Source organism: Streptopelia decaocto, assembly GCF_964273445.1.
Source record: "Streptopelia decaocto genome assembly, chromosome: 13".
Classification (NCBI taxonomy): domain Eukaryota; kingdom Metazoa; phylum Chordata; class Aves; order Columbiformes; family Columbidae; genus Streptopelia; species Streptopelia decaocto.
Window position 1 is genome coordinate 6,399,837 of NC_138668.1, and position 16,887 is coordinate 6,416,723.

General features: G+C 63.7%; 1 protein-coding gene across 1 annotated transcript in view; it reads right to left on the bottom strand.

The window, feature by feature from the left end:
• CASKIN1 (CASK interacting protein 1) overlaps positions 1 to 16,887 on the bottom strand; it is a gene marked incomplete at its 5' end in the record, with an annotated part of 29,344 nt that overhangs the window by 7,607 nt on the left and 4,850 nt on the right. Inside the window, 13 exons of the mRNA XM_082064608.1 lie at positions 111 to 198; positions 1,191 to 1,309; positions 1,448 to 1,555; positions 3,419 to 3,634; positions 5,031 to 5,148; positions 5,220 to 5,314; positions 5,415 to 5,523; positions 5,730 to 5,838; positions 5,913 to 6,043; positions 6,248 to 6,343; positions 6,425 to 6,570; positions 6,688 to 6,785; positions 8,529 to 8,580. Of these exons, the coding sequence (XP_081920734.1) occupies positions 111 to 198; positions 1,191 to 1,309; positions 1,448 to 1,555; positions 3,419 to 3,634; positions 5,031 to 5,148; positions 5,220 to 5,314; positions 5,415 to 5,523; positions 5,730 to 5,838; positions 5,913 to 6,043; positions 6,248 to 6,343; positions 6,425 to 6,570; positions 6,688 to 6,785; positions 8,529 to 8,580 (1,485 nt within the window). The remainder of the gene's footprint in view (positions 1 to 110; positions 199 to 1,190; positions 1,310 to 1,447; positions 1,556 to 3,418; positions 3,635 to 5,030; positions 5,149 to 5,219; positions 5,315 to 5,414; positions 5,524 to 5,729; positions 5,839 to 5,912; positions 6,044 to 6,247; positions 6,344 to 6,424; positions 6,571 to 6,687; positions 6,786 to 8,528; positions 8,581 to 16,887) is intronic.

The window sequence follows — 16,887 nt, forward strand, 5'->3', positions numbered from 1 at the left end:
GGCGATGGGTGCCGCGGCAATAAAAAAAACAAAAAAGACAAGTGCCTGGATCCGCGGCTCAACCGCGGCAGGACCAGGGCTGCTCTTGCTCCGGAGCCCGCGGCACGCACCTGCGGGGATGTCCTGCGCCTTGGCCGGCCCATCGCCCACGGCAGACTCTTGCGCAGAAGCCTTCTGGGAAAGGACGGTTGCCAGCAGCTGAAAAACACCCCGGGAAGGGGGGAGAGCAGGCAGGAGTGAGGCGGGCGAGCGGGGGGTGCATGCTGCGGGTGCTGCGGGTGCTGCGGGTGCTGCGGGTGCTGCGGGTGCTGCAGGTGCTGCAGGTGCTGCAGGTGCTGCAGGTGCTGCAGGTGCTGCGGCGGCCTCGCCACCAGCCCGGGTGAGGGTGGGCAGGGAGGGGGCAGCAGATTGGGGTGGTGGCGGGGAGAGCGAGAGTAGCACAGATGGTGGTTTGCAGGCGGCGGGAGCCTGCGGCACCGCGGCACCCCGAATCCAGCCTGGCACAGGCTGACACGCCCCGCTGGCAAAGCAGAGCCCCTCCAGCTGTCAGCACGGTGCTTGGCTGGGGCACATGCAGACCCCAATGCCCAGCCTGCTCCGGTGTAGCGTGGGCAGGGTGCCAGGGGTGGGGGGCTCATCGGGGACCGGGCACCCCAGCTGCTGTGGGCAGTGCACAAGGTGCTGGGGTGATGTGCAGGCAGGATCCTGCAGCAGGCAGTCTGCAGTGTGCAGTGCAGGCAGGGCTGTGCAGTGGGAAATCTGAAGCTTGTAGTGCGGGCAGGGCTGTGCAGCGGCCAGTCTGCAGTGTGCAGTGCAGTGGGCTGTGCTGGCAGCAGCTGGCAGACGCTCTGTGCAGTGCAGTGCTGCAGATGGCAGCATGCTGTGGCAGTGTGCAGTGTAGTGCCATGTGCAGTGCTGTGCAATGCACCCTGCGAGTGGCAGCAGAGACACAATGCAGCCTCAGCTGGACCCTGCCCACATGGGCAGCCCCTGCCCAGGCCCAGGAACAGCCAGGGTCCAGCTGGTGGCACGCTGGGTGCTGGCAGGAGTTCACAGCACCCAGCTGAGCACCAACACCAGCAGGGACTGGGGGCAGCTGCCAAGGCAGCAAATGCCTGTCCCAGGGCAAGTGCTGGGACTGGAACCGAGTGCCACCACCGGCTGGCACGGCCACCTCAGGCTTGCCTTACCTTGACACCTTCGGAGCCGGCGTGCAGGGCGTGCGCCCCACTGCCCGCACTCTGCCCGCTCCCCGAGCTGCGGGCTGAGGCCACGCTGCCTGTGCTGCCCAGGCTGCTGCGGTCACCACCTGCGCAGAGAGGGGAGATGCCATCAGGGCACCAAGCCTGGGGACACCGCGGTGTGGCTGTGCCCTGCCAGAGCCACCACCACATCCCAGTCCGTGCTCCCCGAGGAAGGGAGGGTCCCAGCAGCACACCCGCTGTACCTGCAAAGGGTTTCCGCAGCACCCAGATCTCCTCCGTGGGGGCTGGGGCTGCCGATCCGCCCTGCGATGGTGAGAGGTGGGACGGGCTCATGTCGGCCCCGCGGGACCCTTGGTGGCAGAGCAGAGAGAGCAGCTGTCAGGCGTGGGTGGCCCTGTGCTCGGGCTCCATCGCTGTGGCACGGGCAGAGGTGACCACAGCCCAGGGGCCATCGCTGTTGGACACAGTGAAACCCCCTGCCGAAGTGTGGGGTCCCCGGCCACAGCTGTGCCCAGGGATGCCAGCGCTGTCCCGGGGGCCTGTCCCCAGTCCCAAGCAGGGAGTGACAGTGACCAGCCCCAGGAGACCGTCCTGCAAGGCCCCGCTCCCTCTCACCAGCCAGGGACAGACCTGAGGTGGGACCTTCCAGTGCCTCGGCTCAGCCCGGGCAGGGGACGGGGACCATGCCGTCCCTGTGCAGAGCAGGACAGGGACACAACCCACAGCAGGGGAGCAAAGGGAGCCAGGCAGACTTGGGCAGTGGGGACCAGGGGCCCCATGACCAAGACAGTCCTGGTTGTGCCCCTGCAGCTGCCTGCACCCATCTGGGGGAGGACACAGGGGCTGTGTGGGTCCAGTCACCCCACACACGCCAGGGTGGCCCGTGGCAGCCGGCGACACGTGGGTGACACAGCAGTGGGTAAGAGGACCCAGCACCGAGGGTCACCCTGAAGCATGGCTCCATCACAGGCTCACCCAGACGGCTGTCCCTACTTGCACCAGGAACGCCCGGTGCTGAGCCCCGAATTTTGAACAGCATGGGGTGAGATGGACAAACAGCCTGACGCTGCCGCAGCCACCGAGCAGCCCGGCCCCGCCACAGCCACCGCGTACGGCCATCGCCACCCCGCCACTGCTCGCACCGGTTCATTCACTAAGTCACTCATCCTGTTAGCTGCTGGGGCTGGGCCGTAGCAGGGAGTGGATGGTGCAAGATGATAAATTCACCACTGGAGGGGGAACATACGGCCACACCACAATCAGGCTGGGATGTCCGCAGGCCGTGTCTGCCACAGTCACACTAAGAGCAGCCCGCGCTGCCTGGGCAGGCACCAGGCTCTGTGCTCTCTCCCCCCGAGGAGAGAAAGCCCCAGGGAAAGGTTTTGCTCCCTCATCCCCATTGCCAGCGTGGCCAGCCCGGTGATCCCCGAACACAACCTTCTGTGCTGCTGTCACCGGGGCCCATGCAAAGACCTCTGGCCCCGCAACAGCCGGTGGCAGCCCCCGTGTGCAGGGTATGGGCTGCACCCCTGCAACCCTCCCAGCCAAACTCTGCTCTCCGGGCACTCCCAACTCGTCGAGCTGCAGCATCTGTCACCCAGCTGTGCCATAGGGATGGTCCTCATGGTACATCCCTCAGGAACGCACACCCAGCACCGCAGCCCTTCCCTCTCCCAGCGCAGCCCTGACCCGCTCAGAGCCGCTCGCTGAGCGTTGAACACCCTGTGGGGAGGCTGCAGAGGGTCTCTGCACCCAAATTCGCCTCCCACAGCTCCTGGTTGGGCACTGTGCTGCCCAGGCCTGCCCCTGGCACTGAGCCTGGAGAGTGTTTCTGGGGGTCCCCACGCATCCGGACAGAACAGGGACATGAGCAGAGTGTGGACAGTGCAGCTCGGCACTGCCCGCAGCCCTGGGGACAGCGGGGTGGGGAGGGTGGGATGTGCCGGGGGCCAGACAGTGCTGCAGGAGAGGGTGTGCAGGGGAGGGGGCACCGGCATGCACATGTGCACACACCGCACACGCCTGCAGCATGCACACGCATGCACCCGCCTGCATGCACATACACGCACCCACGTGCATGCGCTTGCACACACCTGCGTGCAAACCCACCACGGCAAAGGGGGGAGAGGCCGAGTAGAAAGAAAAAGACTCGATACACACGTTAAAGGAAAAGCAAGAAGTCCATGGAGAGCACGAAGCGAGCGATGAACTACCTTGTGCGTCCCGCGGCTCGTCGGCACTGCTAGGGGAGAGCCTGCGATAGCCAAAGGAACTGAAAAGAGTCTGATGGGAATGTGGTGGTGGAGGTGGAGGTGGAGGCAGGGAATGGAACGGATGGGACGAGGCGTCACCGTTTAGCACAGCAGCCCCGTAAGCCGGGAGCGGGATCTTTTGGTACTGTTGGGGGATTGTTACAGTCTCCCATGAACCTGATAATAAAACATAACAAGAGACAAAATGAAAAGAATCAAATAATAGAGACACGCTCAGTGCCACCAAAAAAAAAAAAAAAAAAAGGAAAAAAAAAGAAAGGAAAAAAAGCAGCAAATGAACGAAAAAAGCAACCAAAGGAACGTGGAGAAGCCAGAACTGAGACCCAACCAATGCGGAGCCTAGCCGAGGAGCAGCAGCCGGAGCTCAGCACAGGGTACGGCCAGGGGCACATCCCGCAGACCCACGGACACGGGGCAGCGGCAGCCAGGGGGGCTCCTGCAGCTGGGGAGTCCTGCTCCCTGCAAAGGCGTCCTGGGAAGAGGGGGCTGCAGCACTAGCACCCCCATGCCTGGCTGGCCGAGCCCTGGTGCTGCTACCACCTGCGCCCCACGGTGCCGCCCCACTGCAGCTGGGGAATGGCACCAACACCCTGCAGCATGCTCGACACCGCTGTGGCACTGGCTGTACCTCGGGAGCCAGGGACCTCGCCCCCAAGGTACCAGCACACAACATGGTGGCACCTCCACAGCCCCTGCAGCTGGCGCAGCAGTGCCTGGCACTGGCAGGCGCTTGTGCCGCCGTTCCCCTGGGGTCTTGTGCCAGCATCACTGTTCCCTGCCTGTGCCCAAGTGACACAGCTGTCCCTATATCGCACAGAGCCGGGGGGGAGCGAGCCGGTCAATGTGGGACTTTCCAACACTGCCCGCAGACGCACCGGCCCCATGGCACTGCGCCTGGCAGTGGGCACAGCCACGGGCTGTCCTGGGGGACCACGCATCCCCCGGAGCCTACAGGGATGGGGATGGGGACAGGCACAGGCAGCTGCAGGACAGGGGAGCAGGGTCCCATCCCTGAGACGTCCCCTGGCCAGGGAGAGGGTCCCCACGGGGCAGCGCTGGGTCCCTGGCACTGGTATCCCTGTTCAGACCTCAAACATCAGGTCCCCTGGCCCCACTGCTACAACATCACCCCCAAATCACAGTGACACCCCCAGCTCTCTCCATGCATCGACTTTCTGGCATTGCAGATGCCACCCCCAGCCCAACGCTGGCCCTGGGGCTGCCAGCACCGACCCCCACCTGCACCAGGGGGCACCAACCCCACAGGCACAACGGCGACACTGACCCCGCACACATGATGGAGGCACCAGCCCCACACACACGACAGAGACACTGGCCCAGCATGCACGATGGGGACACCAACCCCACACATTCGGCAGCACTGTCCCCATGCACATGATGGGGACACTGACCCCACATGCACAACAGGGGCATCGCCCTAGTTTGGCTTCACCAGCTGCACTCCCAACCTCCCAGACTGAACTGGGGCTCCCTGGGGCTGCGGGTTCGGGAGCAGCCCCGTGGGGGGAGGCGAAGGGGGGGGATTATTTGCCTGTTCGTTTGCTTATGGCCTCGACGAGGCTGGAGGGGAAGTAGCCCACGCGGTCGTTGCCGGTGCGGTTGTCATGGATGCAGCCCTTCCAGCGCCCATCCGCGTGCTGCTCCAGCACCTGTGGGCAGTGGCCAGGTCAGGGGATGGTGACGCCAGCGGGGTCCCCCCGGCCCCTCCAGCCACACTCACGGTGATGACATCCCCGGCTTTGACGTTGAGGCTGGTCAGGTCATAGTTGTTGCAATAGTCCTTGATGGCCCGGACCTGCAGAGCGGCCGAGGCGTCTGCAGGGACAGAGCGGGAGCGTCAGCGGCCACCCAACCTCAGCTCAGCATCCCCCCAGCACGGGCACAGCCGCCCTGTATTCCCCCTGACCCCACCTACCCCGCAGCATCTGCTTGATCTCCTTGCTGGCCTGGCTGGTGGTGAACTGGTTGACGATGTCCAGAGCGGTCTGGTTGTAGGTGTTCCTGACATGGGCGTTGATCCCACTCTGCAACAGCATGGAGAGGGCTTGGGAAGGAGGCTGCCCCCCCCCCAGCCTGGCAGCCGGGAAGCACAGCTCACTGCCTGTGTCCCCCCAGGACCTTCAACCCATCCCCGGGAGAGCTGCACATGCTGCTCGGCAGCACCCGGGTCTCTCCCTTCCCGCAGCCTGTCCCTGGGCTGGGGGTGTCTGGGGGCCAGGGGCGCCCTTACATCCAGCAGCAGCCGCACCACGTCTGTCTTGCCACACAGGGCCGCCTCGTGCAGCGCCGTGCCCGCCTTGGTTTGCCGGTTGATGTCGATGCCAGCCTGCAGCAGGAGCCTGCGGGCAGACAGGGGGGGTCACCAAAATGGGGGGCGGACACTGCCGCTGCCCACCCTGCCCCTGACACCCACCGGATGATGTCGATGTGGCCGTTCTTGGCGGCGAGGTGCAGGGGGCTGGTGCCGTTGGGGTCAGTGGTATCCCCTGGTTTGGGCTCCAGCAGCGCCGCGCACATGTTGCTGTTCAGGAGCAGTTGGACCACCTGGCTCAGCAAACACAGATGAAGCAGGGCTGCGGGGGGGGCTCAGCCACCCGCCAGCCCCACCTGTCCCCCCTGCTCTGCCCCTCATCCCCACTGCCAGTCCTGTGCCCCCCGGGCTGCTCCAGCACCCGCAGGGACTTCGCCGTGTCCCCCCATCCCCTCCCAGTCTTCCTCTTGGGGGTTCCTGGTGCTGCAAGGACTTACCCCGACTCGGCCAAACTCGCATGCCAGGTCCAGGGGCGTCTTCCCCGAATTGTCCATGATGCAGGGGTTGGACTGGTGCTGCAGGAGCATCTCTGACTGCGGAGAAGCGACACCCCAGCTCGACGAGGGCAGGGATGGCAGCAAGGCCCCCCCGCCACCGCCGCTGGCCCCTCGTACCACGTCGTAGTGGCCGTGTTGTGCTGCCAGGTGCAGGGGGATCTGGCCCTCGTCCGACGGGATGTTCACGGAGGAACCCGCTTTCAGCACCATTTTCATGGGCTCCTTCTTGCCTTGCCAAGCTGCATAGTGCAGGGGCCGCATGCCTGCAAACGGGCACGCCATCAGCCCCCCAGGCAACGCTGTCAACCCCCGGCACACTGACACCCTTGGCCAGAACTTGCAGAGGGGCGGGGGGCCGTGGGCAGGACGCTGGGACTCACCTTTGTTGTCCTTGATGTCCACCGCTGCCTGAGCCTCCAGCAGCAGCGAGATGAGCTCTGTGTTGCCGTTGAGCGCCGCATGGTGCAGAGCCGAGAACCTGGGGATCAGCCGTGGTATCAGGGGTCCCACATCCCTGTCTCCGCTCCAGCCTCCCCAGCCCCAGCCCAGCAGTGCAGCCTCAAACCTGCACCCACTGCAGCAGCCCAGGGCACCCCCACTGCTCCGGGGATGCTGGAGTCAGAGGGATGCAGGTGAAATGGTCCCTGGGGATGCTGTGGTGAGGGGCAGGGCAGGCAGGGGGGGTCCCACCAAGGGTGGGGGTGCCAGGGAGCCACCCTTCCCACTGACCCCCTTCCCCCAGCCTGGCCCCAGCAGCACAACCACGGCAGCGGTGCAGGAGACCAGGCTGCCCCATGGCCACCATGTTCCCCGTGGAGCTGCCGCCTGTGATCCCCGGCGGGGAGCGGCGATGTGAGCAGACAGCTCGCACAGGAGGCTGATCCCCAACGTCTGCCTGGGAAATGTCAACATTTTCCACTCCAGCACCCTGCTCAAATCTGCTCAAGATGGTGCAAATCACAGCTCTCCCCCAGGCTGCCTCGGGGGCTTACCCCAGCATGGCCCAGCCAGCTGCAAAGGCCACACACTGTGCAGGACACCGTCCACCGGGCAAGTGTGAGGTCACCAGTACGGTGCCCACTAGCCCAGGAGTCAGTAAGCACAGCAGAGATGGGGCAACTGAGGCACGGCACTGGCGCTGCCTGAGCTGGCACAGCATGCTGGCAGCAAAGTGGAGCAGCTCTGCCCTGCACATTCCCGGGGGATGATCTGTTCCAGGAGCAGCGCTGGAGCCTGGAGGTTGCTCCCCTGTTGCAGGGCTGCTCCTGCACCTGCCAGGCCAGCCGGGAGCTGCAGGCAGCTACAGGCAGGACATGAGCAGGGGCCCTGCTTGCAGCTCTCAGCTGCCACCCCACCTGTGCGCGACGCACAGTGACCTGCTGGCTCCAGCCGCCACTGCACCAGAGGCTCTGTGGGGAGCTGCATCCCCTCGCCCTGCCCACGTCACACCCTTCACCCCCTGCCCACATTGCACCCTCCAGCCCCTGCCCATGCAGGCAGCCCCGTGCAGCAACCCCATCGCTGGCCGGCGTGCCCACACACTCCTGCCGCTGCGCAAGCATGTGCACAGACACACTTGCATGCACATGCACGCTCAGCTGCACAGCTGCACGCTTGCACGCACACACGCACATGCACACAAGCAGGCTGGCAGAGCCGATGCACCGGCAGGTACCGGGGGATTCCTGCTGTCACTGCCACGGTACCAGGGCCCTGCTCGGGGTCCAAGATGCAGAGGGACCCAGGCTGCTGTGGCTGCATGTCCCCAGGGCACTCCCTGACCCCATCTGACCCCTCCACTCTCGTTCCATTTCCATGGCCACGGCAGAGCTGTCCCCATGGACCAGTCGCTGCTGCCCAGCCCCGCATCCTGCCACCCCGTGCAGTGCGGGGGGCACAGGGAGGTTGGGGGTACAGGGGGTGTTGCTGCCCAGCCCCGAATGCACCACTGCCTGTCCCACCACAGGCCCCTCCTCCTCGGGGCTCCAGCTGCCTTTCCTCTGCCTTTCAGCCCTCCCACCTCCTCCAATGCCTATGGCTGCGAGCCCACCAGTTCAGCCAGGCTGGCTGACGGAGTGAGAACCCTGGCCTGGTCAGATTCTGGCAATTCAACTGCACTGCTCTGGGGAGCCCAGTGTGTCCATGAGGAAGCACAAGACCCCCGCTCCCTGCAGCCTGTGCCGCACACACCTCCCCCGGACATGCACACCCCCACACTCACCCATCGGTGTCTTGGAAGTTGACATTGACTCTCTTTGCCGATCCAAGGAGCTCTGGCAGGGAGGGAAGGGGACAGCACGTTAGAGTGGGGCTGGAGATGGCAGGGTGGGGACTTGGGGTGCCGGGGAGGTGACACAGCTACACCCCCAGGTTTTACTCCCCAGCAAGATTTCAGCTCCCGGCAGCTCTGCAGCCCGGGATGCAGCATGGCTCCATCACAGGATGCTCAAGCCTGTGGGCAGCTGTAGACAGGAGGGTTTGGGGTGGGGGGGTCCCCACTGGTGGTGTAAGAGCCCAAGGGTATCTCCTGGCATCAGGGTTCCTGCGGGATGCAGAGGGTTTGCCGCGGGTTCCCTCCCTGGCTCCTCTGTCTCGCTGGGTCCCAGCACGTCCACAGGGAGCCCAGCACCGCACTGAGCCGCTGGGCCGGGCAGCTTCAGCAGAGCGGGGGGCTCGGCACACTCCCCCCGGCCCCTGCATGTCCCCTGTCCCTGCAGCCCCCCACGCGCTCTGCCCCACTCCCACTCCACACCAGCCTGCGTGGGAAAATAAACCGCCCTGGGGCAATCCAATTAGCAGCACGAAGAAGGACGAAGCCAGATTTACATAAGATTTAACCGAAAAATGCCACTCAGGCTTTCCAGCAACCCTGCTCTTCCTCACAGCAGGGAGCTGGAGCAGGAGGAAGAGGAGGGCGGCTGCAGCGTGGCAGAGCGCTGGGCTGGGGACACACACAGCAGCCCCTGTGCCCACCACAGTGACTTGGCAGCAGCACAGCCCCAGCCTACGGGAAATAAGGCAAGAAAGGCTGCTCGGGCCGGAGGGGAAGAGAGGTGTCATCCGCACCCCAGCAGCTCGTCAGGAACCGTGCTGGGGACGAGCATTCGCTGGGAGAAGCTGGCTGGCAGGGGTGACCTCAGGCAGGGGAGAGACACGTGGGACCGGAGGTTTGCTCCCCGTGAGCTCTGGCCTCGCTTGCTGCCCCCGCACTGTGTCCCCTTGTCAGCATCCCAGTGCAATATTCAGTTATTCGGCTTCTGAACAGCAAGACGATTGGCCCTCATCCACCAGGTCCCCAGCCACTCCTCCCGACACATGGTGCCACAGAGTTGCTGTGGGAGAAGAAGGGGCACCACAGGGTCTCCAGGGCATGGGGAGGGACAAGGGCACCGCAGGGTCCCCACAGCCAGCCCCGCTCAGCTTCCTTCCAGCTAACAAAACACCACCAGCCTGATCCCCCCCATGACAGCACAGCCTCTCTCACCCTGGCAACCCACGCTGTTCATTTAACACATTAACAAACCACCCCAGCAACAAATCAGGGTGGCTAGACCTGGGGAACAGCCCCCAAATCCCACCCCAGTGCCGCCTGGGAAGGGCTGGACATTGCTGGCGGACAGAGCCCCCAGCACCAGGACCAAGTGCAGCAGCCGGGGCCGAGTGGGTCCTCGCCAGCCCCGAGCTGCTGCCAGCGTCCCCAACAAAGGTGCCATTCACAGCCGGTGGAGAGGAGCCCGGGGCTGCTTCCGCTGCCGCACGGTGCCAAGAAGCAGCTCCCAGGAGCAGGGGGCCGAGCCGCCCCCCAGGGATGCAAATGGTCAGTGGACAAAAGGAGCTGGTGGGCGCAGGAGCGGCACTGTGCCTGGCACTGGCTCCCATCTCCAGCCCCGAGACGGGCCCCGCTTTGGCTAACCGGTCCTCGCAGACGGACAGACGGATGTCAGCAGGTCTGCAGTGCATGGCCTTTCCCACGGGTCGCTCCCAGCAAGGGGCTGGGATGGGGCAGTGCACGGGGATCGGTGTCGCGGGTGCTGCGGTGGTGCCGTTGGTGTCACCACTAAACCCTGTGATGCTGATCCCCGGGTGTGTACCGGCAGCGGTCAAACCAGCATCAGCCGAACACACTGTAGCGGCAAACCTCTCCTCCCTGCACCTGCAGGAGAGGTCGTGGTTGCCAAATTCTGTTTAGCGCTTCCATCAAGGCTCGTGCCAAGTGCTTAGTCAGTGACTTCCAGCCGTGCAGCGGTTTGACTTTGGTTAAAACCGAGTAGCTCAGACCCTGATACAGCTTCAGGAGCTGCCGGGAAAAGTCCTTTAGGTGCAGTGGGAGCCACATCCATGGACACCAGCGATAAACAGCGTCTGCCGCGAGTAAACACTGCCACAGGGAGCGCAGCCCCGCCGCTACTCACAGAAATGCCTTTCCTTAAACACAAGGACCGCGGTAGCTAAATGCACGCTTGAGTTCAGGCTGGCGCTCTGCGTGCAGCGAGGGCACCGAGCTCCTCGCCGGCCCCATCCTCCCCTGCCACGTGCCGCCCCGCAGCAGCCACGGCCCCGACGGGCACCACGATGGCAGGCGATGCACGAGCTGTGGCACGTGCAGGACCGGGCATGCATGGGGGAGCCACGGTGCACAACCCCAGGGTCTGGCTGTGCCTCACCCGGACCACCTGCACACTGCGGTCACTGCTCTGGGCATTCTGGCGAGTGCAACGGGGAGACCCCCATGCCTGGCTGCTCCAACCCCTTCCCTGCACTCATGTTCGAGGCCGCAGCCCCATGTGGTGGGACCCCTTGATGTCTCTCACTTTCCAGCAGCGGGTCCATGCAGCGACCGTTCCCAAGCGCCAGCCCCCTGCAACCGCAGCCAGCGCAGCGCCAGCAGCGATCGATGCCCGGCTGGGGAGCGGGGGCTGCCGGCCAAGCCCCCGCTGACGAAGCACATCCTCGCCCAGCTCCCCCCAGCAGCGCCGCGCCGGCTCGCAGGGAGCGCATGGCTGCTCCGAGCAGATGGCTCCAGCCTCCGCTAAATCAACATCTACTTAATGAGGGGAAAGCCGTTGCTGCCTCCCCATCCCAGCCTGGCAGCAGCAGTGAATGAGCGGGGGCAACCCCCCCAAGTCCTCTTCCCCATTCCTTCCATCACCCCACTGCAGTGATCCCCCTCCCCTCCGGCCCCACCAGCCCTGCTACATCTCCCCTCCGCAGTCCACATGGGCAGGTGGACCCCTGTGTGTCCCTCCCAAGCACAACGGGACCCCCCAGGACCCACAGACAGGATGACACCCATGGAGAAGACATTCAAGGCAAAGCCAAACACCTATTTCAAAGGAGGCGGGGAGGACCCTGCAGCGGCATCGCCATGAGCTGCCGGATAAAGGAAGCATCCAAAATAGCTGCTCTTAATTATATCCTTGCTGACGAGTGCCACGCAAACAACGGGTGCTGCAAGTCTTATTCTTCACAGCATGGATGGGGTCCACACTTTGGGGTCCCCATAGGGGCACATGTGTCACGTGCTCTTATGGGGGGACCCAGGGATGTGGTCAGAGCAACCCCGGTGACAGAAGGGACACCAGGGAGCCTGTCCTCGCCGCTGTCAGACAGCGAAAGCTTTGTACTCCTGCAGCCAAGGTCGTGTCGAGAGCTGAGGCCGGCGTGATGTTCAGATGCTAATGAAGCCGTTATCGTCTTCTGATCGATTTGGACTCTATAAATAATGCACTGGGGAGCTCGCGGGGCCATGTGGGAAGGGATTGCCCAGGGCAAAGAGGTGGCAGGCATGGGACCAGGTCATTGCAGCCCAGGACCATTCACAGCTGGATAACTGCTACCCACAACAGCTGGATAATGACTGCCCACAATGACTGGATAGCCCGGTGCCCATAACAGCTGTATAAAAAACTACGCGTCACTTCTGGACACACAATGCTCACCACAGCTGGACACCCCAGTGTCCACTGCATCTGGAAACCCATCACAGTCAGATAACAGCCACCCACCCCAGTGACCATCACAGTTGGACACTCACTGTTTACAACAGCTGGACACCCCATCACTCATCAAAGCTGGATACCAACTGGACACCCCACTGGCAGTCACAGCCAGATCACAACTGCCTGTCACAGCTGGACACCCATTCCCATCACAGCTGGACAACCCATCACAGCTGGACACCCACAGCTGGGTGCCCTGGTGCCCATCACAAGCCATTCCCCAAAGCCCAGGGCACTTCTGGGAGACACTGGCCCTGTGCCCAGGACACGTGCTGGCGCTCGGGATGCCGGCCCTCGCATGGAGCCTCCCCGGGGAGCGGAGAAACCCGTGTTTCAGCATCAATAGGCCGTGGCAGCCTGAGTCACGGTGCTGCCGCAGCGCAGGGCTGTCCCCTGGGGCCAGGAGCAACCAACTTAAACACAGCTTTCAAGAGGCAGCGGGGACTCTGCTGTGATTTGGGTTTTTTTTAAGAAAAGGAAACTTTTTGATCCCAGGGGCTGACCCTGTGGGCTGCCAGAGCTGGCGGGGATGGGGGATGCGGGTGCATCTAAGGTAAAGCTGAGCCGCCAAAAATCTGGGGCTGGAGCTGGCCAGGGGACCCAGCACCGCACCAGTGTCATGCTGGGCAGCACTGCTTGCCAGCGGCAAGAGAGCATCCCCACTCTCCTGCATCATCGCGCTGCAGCCTCACCTGACCTTTGCCACGCAGTGCCACAGAGCCTGGCAGAACTGTTCACCATCAGCCAGATTGCCCTGGGGCAGCCCCAGATCCCAGTATGATGGAAATCCCCCAGTCCCAGTTTGGGGCTCAGCCATGGAGCCCCCCGGGTCTGCAGACTCCTCCCAGCATGGGGTCACTGCTGGCAACGTCACCGCAGCTCCTGCCCATGCCAGGCTGCTGGCAAACCTGCTGAGCCCTGAATAACACCCAGTGCTGTGCTGCTGTGCCACACGAAGGATGCTGGTGACTTGGTCCTGTGCAACCCGGGGGAAGCCGCAGCAGGGACAGGCAGGGGTGTGGGCAGCGCAGTGATACATCAGCTCCAGCCACACCACTGAGACACGAGGTGCCGCACTTGGCCCCGCAGCACCAGCACCCGGCATCGCACCAGCCCCGTTGCGCCCGTCGCCGCTGGCCCAGTGCCAGCCAAACGCCCACCCTCGTCTCCGCGGAAATGCGTGTTGGTGCAGCTTCCATGGAGCCCTAATTGCCAGCCCGCTCTCCCCGCACTGGGGTGGCAGCAAACAGGTAATTTTCAGTAATCACCCTGGCTGGAAGGAGTCACTGTGACATGGTGAGGCTGCCACGGTGGGGGATGAGATGTGGCTGCTTGGGGTTAGTACCAGCCTGTGTCCGTCCGTCCATCCATCCATCCCTGCGACTGCATCCCAGCAAAGCCAGCACTGCGCAGCCTTGGTGCCCAGGCAAAGGGTGCCCAGGACATGGGAGTAGAGAGTGGCAGATGCTGGCACCACTCGTCTCCCCTCTGGGGCAGAGACCATCCTGCTCAGCCCCAGTCCTGTCCTCCCCATCTCCTCGAGGCCAGGAAGCACTGACCCCAGCCACACTGTCCTGCAGGGAGGGATCAGTAGTTTGTGTATCTTAAGCATCATTAACCAGAGAACAGTCACTATCATCTCCCACGAATCCAGCCGCAGCCCAGACACCACTGGGAAATGGCGGGGAGCTCCCTGGCACACACAGAACAGCTGCACACGTGTGCATGCATGTTCATGCATGTGCATGCAGACAGCTCAGACAAATAACAAGGCAACAGGCGCTGCTACAGCGCTGGGCTCTAAGCTCCCACACTGCACATGGATAAAACAAGCCCTGGGATCTATTTTGAAGATGGTGTCTTTAGTGCCATCATTTATCCTCATCCACGTAACAGCCTGGTTCACCTTCCCCCAGCGCTCTCACACGTGCTGGTGCATGGTGTCAGCTTGGTGACGCCATGGTCACTGCCGGGATGGATGGGCAACACGGGGATGTGCAGCTAGGCGATGCCATGCAATGGCCCTGAGCACCGGGAGCTTGGTCGGAGGCATCACACCGCTCCCAAGGGCCTGTCAGCACTGCCCGGGAAGGGAAGGACCTGTCCCAGTGTCCCCAGCACAGTGGGCACTGGCCGGGGGCTGGCAGGGGCAGTGTGGGACCACCTGTTGGGACATGGGGCTCAACCAGAGCCAGCCCCAGGCTCTGCACATGCCTGAGCAGGGACAGCCAGGAGAAGAGCTGCTGCGGAGCTGCAGGGCCGCGAGGAGCGTGCTGTAAACAGCCCAGCTGCAATGCAGGAGCCGGGCAGCCGGCTGCTTTGTCTGCTCCAGCGGCTCTGGCAGCCACCGACCAAAAACCTACGGGGGCCTCGGCGAGGAGGCGGCGCGGAGCTGGGCTCCCAGCAGCCACATCTGGAAAGGATCAGCCGGCTGCTGCCGCCACTGCCGCCGAGAGCCGTCCCCAGCGCCGAGCCCCACGCCAGGCCACAGAGCAGGCGCTGCCAAAGCGGCCAGCAGAGACAGCCATGGGCACACAGATGCACAGGGCAGATGCACACGCATGCACGTGGATGCACAGAGGCACACAACACACGCAGGTACACAGGGGCAGATGCGCGCACATGGATGCACGCACACACACGGATGCACACACACACATGCACACGGACGCACATGGATGCAGCGGGACACAGGGATGCAGAGGTGCACATGGATGCACACGGATGCCAAGGCGCACACGGATGCACGCCAGCAGAGCCGTGCTGGTGCGGAGCGGCCAGCTGCCGTTGGGCACAGTGCACAGAGAAGCAGCGCCAGGGCTGTGCCCATGGCAGCTGTGTAGTCACCAGCCCCAACCTGCTCCACCTCCAGCTGTTCCAGGTCACAGCAGTGCACAGAACCGGGGTCCCACCAGCCTGCTGCGCCCCAGAGCACCCCAGCCCACAACCCCCTCGATCTGCTCGGCTCTCACCATGTGGCCAGCAGTGACCTTGCTGGCGGGACCCAAGGAGACCCAGCAAGATTTGGCACTACCCTGCCATCCGCTCTCCTGCACCATCCCAGTGCCGTGCTCCCCTAGCCAGGTGGCTTGTGCTGGGCACCGGCATCCATCCATCACCAGAGCGGGCCTGGCAGCACAAGGCTGTCAGGCTGTGCCGAGACCAGTGCTGCATCCCTGGCTTCCCATTTCTCAGGCTGATTGCTCCTGTCGCTGCGGAGCCCAGTGTTAAACACTTCATTTTCTACTCCCGTATTGAGTTGAAAAATACTATTAACATTTCATTACGGTTTAAAGATCCCTCTCAGCCCGGCACGAAGAGCCGGTCTGCCGGCAGGATCGCTGATATGCTGACCAGGCTGCGCTGGTCCCCATCCCTCCAGGGAGAGGGGACCGGGAGCTGGAGTCCCTCAGGTACTCCGGGATGGTCACCTGGGGCAGAGGTGGGTGCCGGTGCTGCATGCCGGTTCAGCGACTGGTCTGGCACAGCCCGTCCTCACAGCACGCTCAGGCGCAGTTGGGGAACAAAGTGGTGATGGAGCAGCAGCATCCACACCAGCCAGCACGAGCCCAAGTGCTCCCCAGCAGGTTTTGCTTTCCCTCGCCCATGGGAGCCTGGCCCAGTAGCATCAGCCATTAAATACCAGCAAATTAGTTCTTTGATGCTCTCTGACAGCATCTGAACAATTGCAACCAGCACCTTTGGCCACTGGCTGGCGAGGGCAGCACACAGCAGGTTCACGGCCAGTGTTTGGCCACAGGCTCCCCAGCCCCGGCTCCTCAGGGTGCCAGCAGTGCCAGCCCTGGCAGTGCCCAGCCCAGCAGCACACACCGCTCCTGCGCCAGCACCAGAAGGGAGAGCCATGGCAAACACACTCAGGCGCAGCCCCAAACATCGTCGCAGAGCCACAGGTCCCTTCCACGGCTCACCCCACAGCTCCCACCCACCATGTGTCCAGGGCTGACATTAAACAAGGACCCACCACAGCTTCAGCACCTGGCACAATGCCACAAAGCCACCATCTGGGCATCACCACCACAGGGCCAAGCAGCCACCAACAGGGTCCTGTGGGCACAGGGGAGCGGGAAGGGACTGAGGGCACCCGGCACACCAAGTCGGGGAGGGGGTTGATTGCAGCCTTTCCTGCAGCTGGGAAGGGGAGGGAAGGGTTAAAGGGAGCACAGCGGAGCAGGGGAGAGGAGCCAGACGCCAGCCTGGCTACTGGAAACCAAACCGCACTGGGCTGGAGGGGAAAGGGGTGGTTGTGGAGGGGGGATCACGCCTGCAGGACCCAGTCTGCCTGCACGACCAGCACCCCAAACCCTGTGGCACCGTCACCCTTGGGTGCAACTTGGCACTGCCACATCCCAGCCACCCCTGGGGAGCATGGCAGCTGTGTAGTCACCCCACCATGGTGCATGGCACAGCGGTGTCCGGCAGCAAGGTCTTCGTGTGGGGAAGAGCCAGAACCAGCAGCCCTGGAAGAGCCCTGGGCACGGGGGGCTGCCCACCACCGGCAAAAGGCTAACTGGTGTCAAGCCAAGTGAATTTGGGACTGCTGCGAGGAAATCCAGGCCAGCA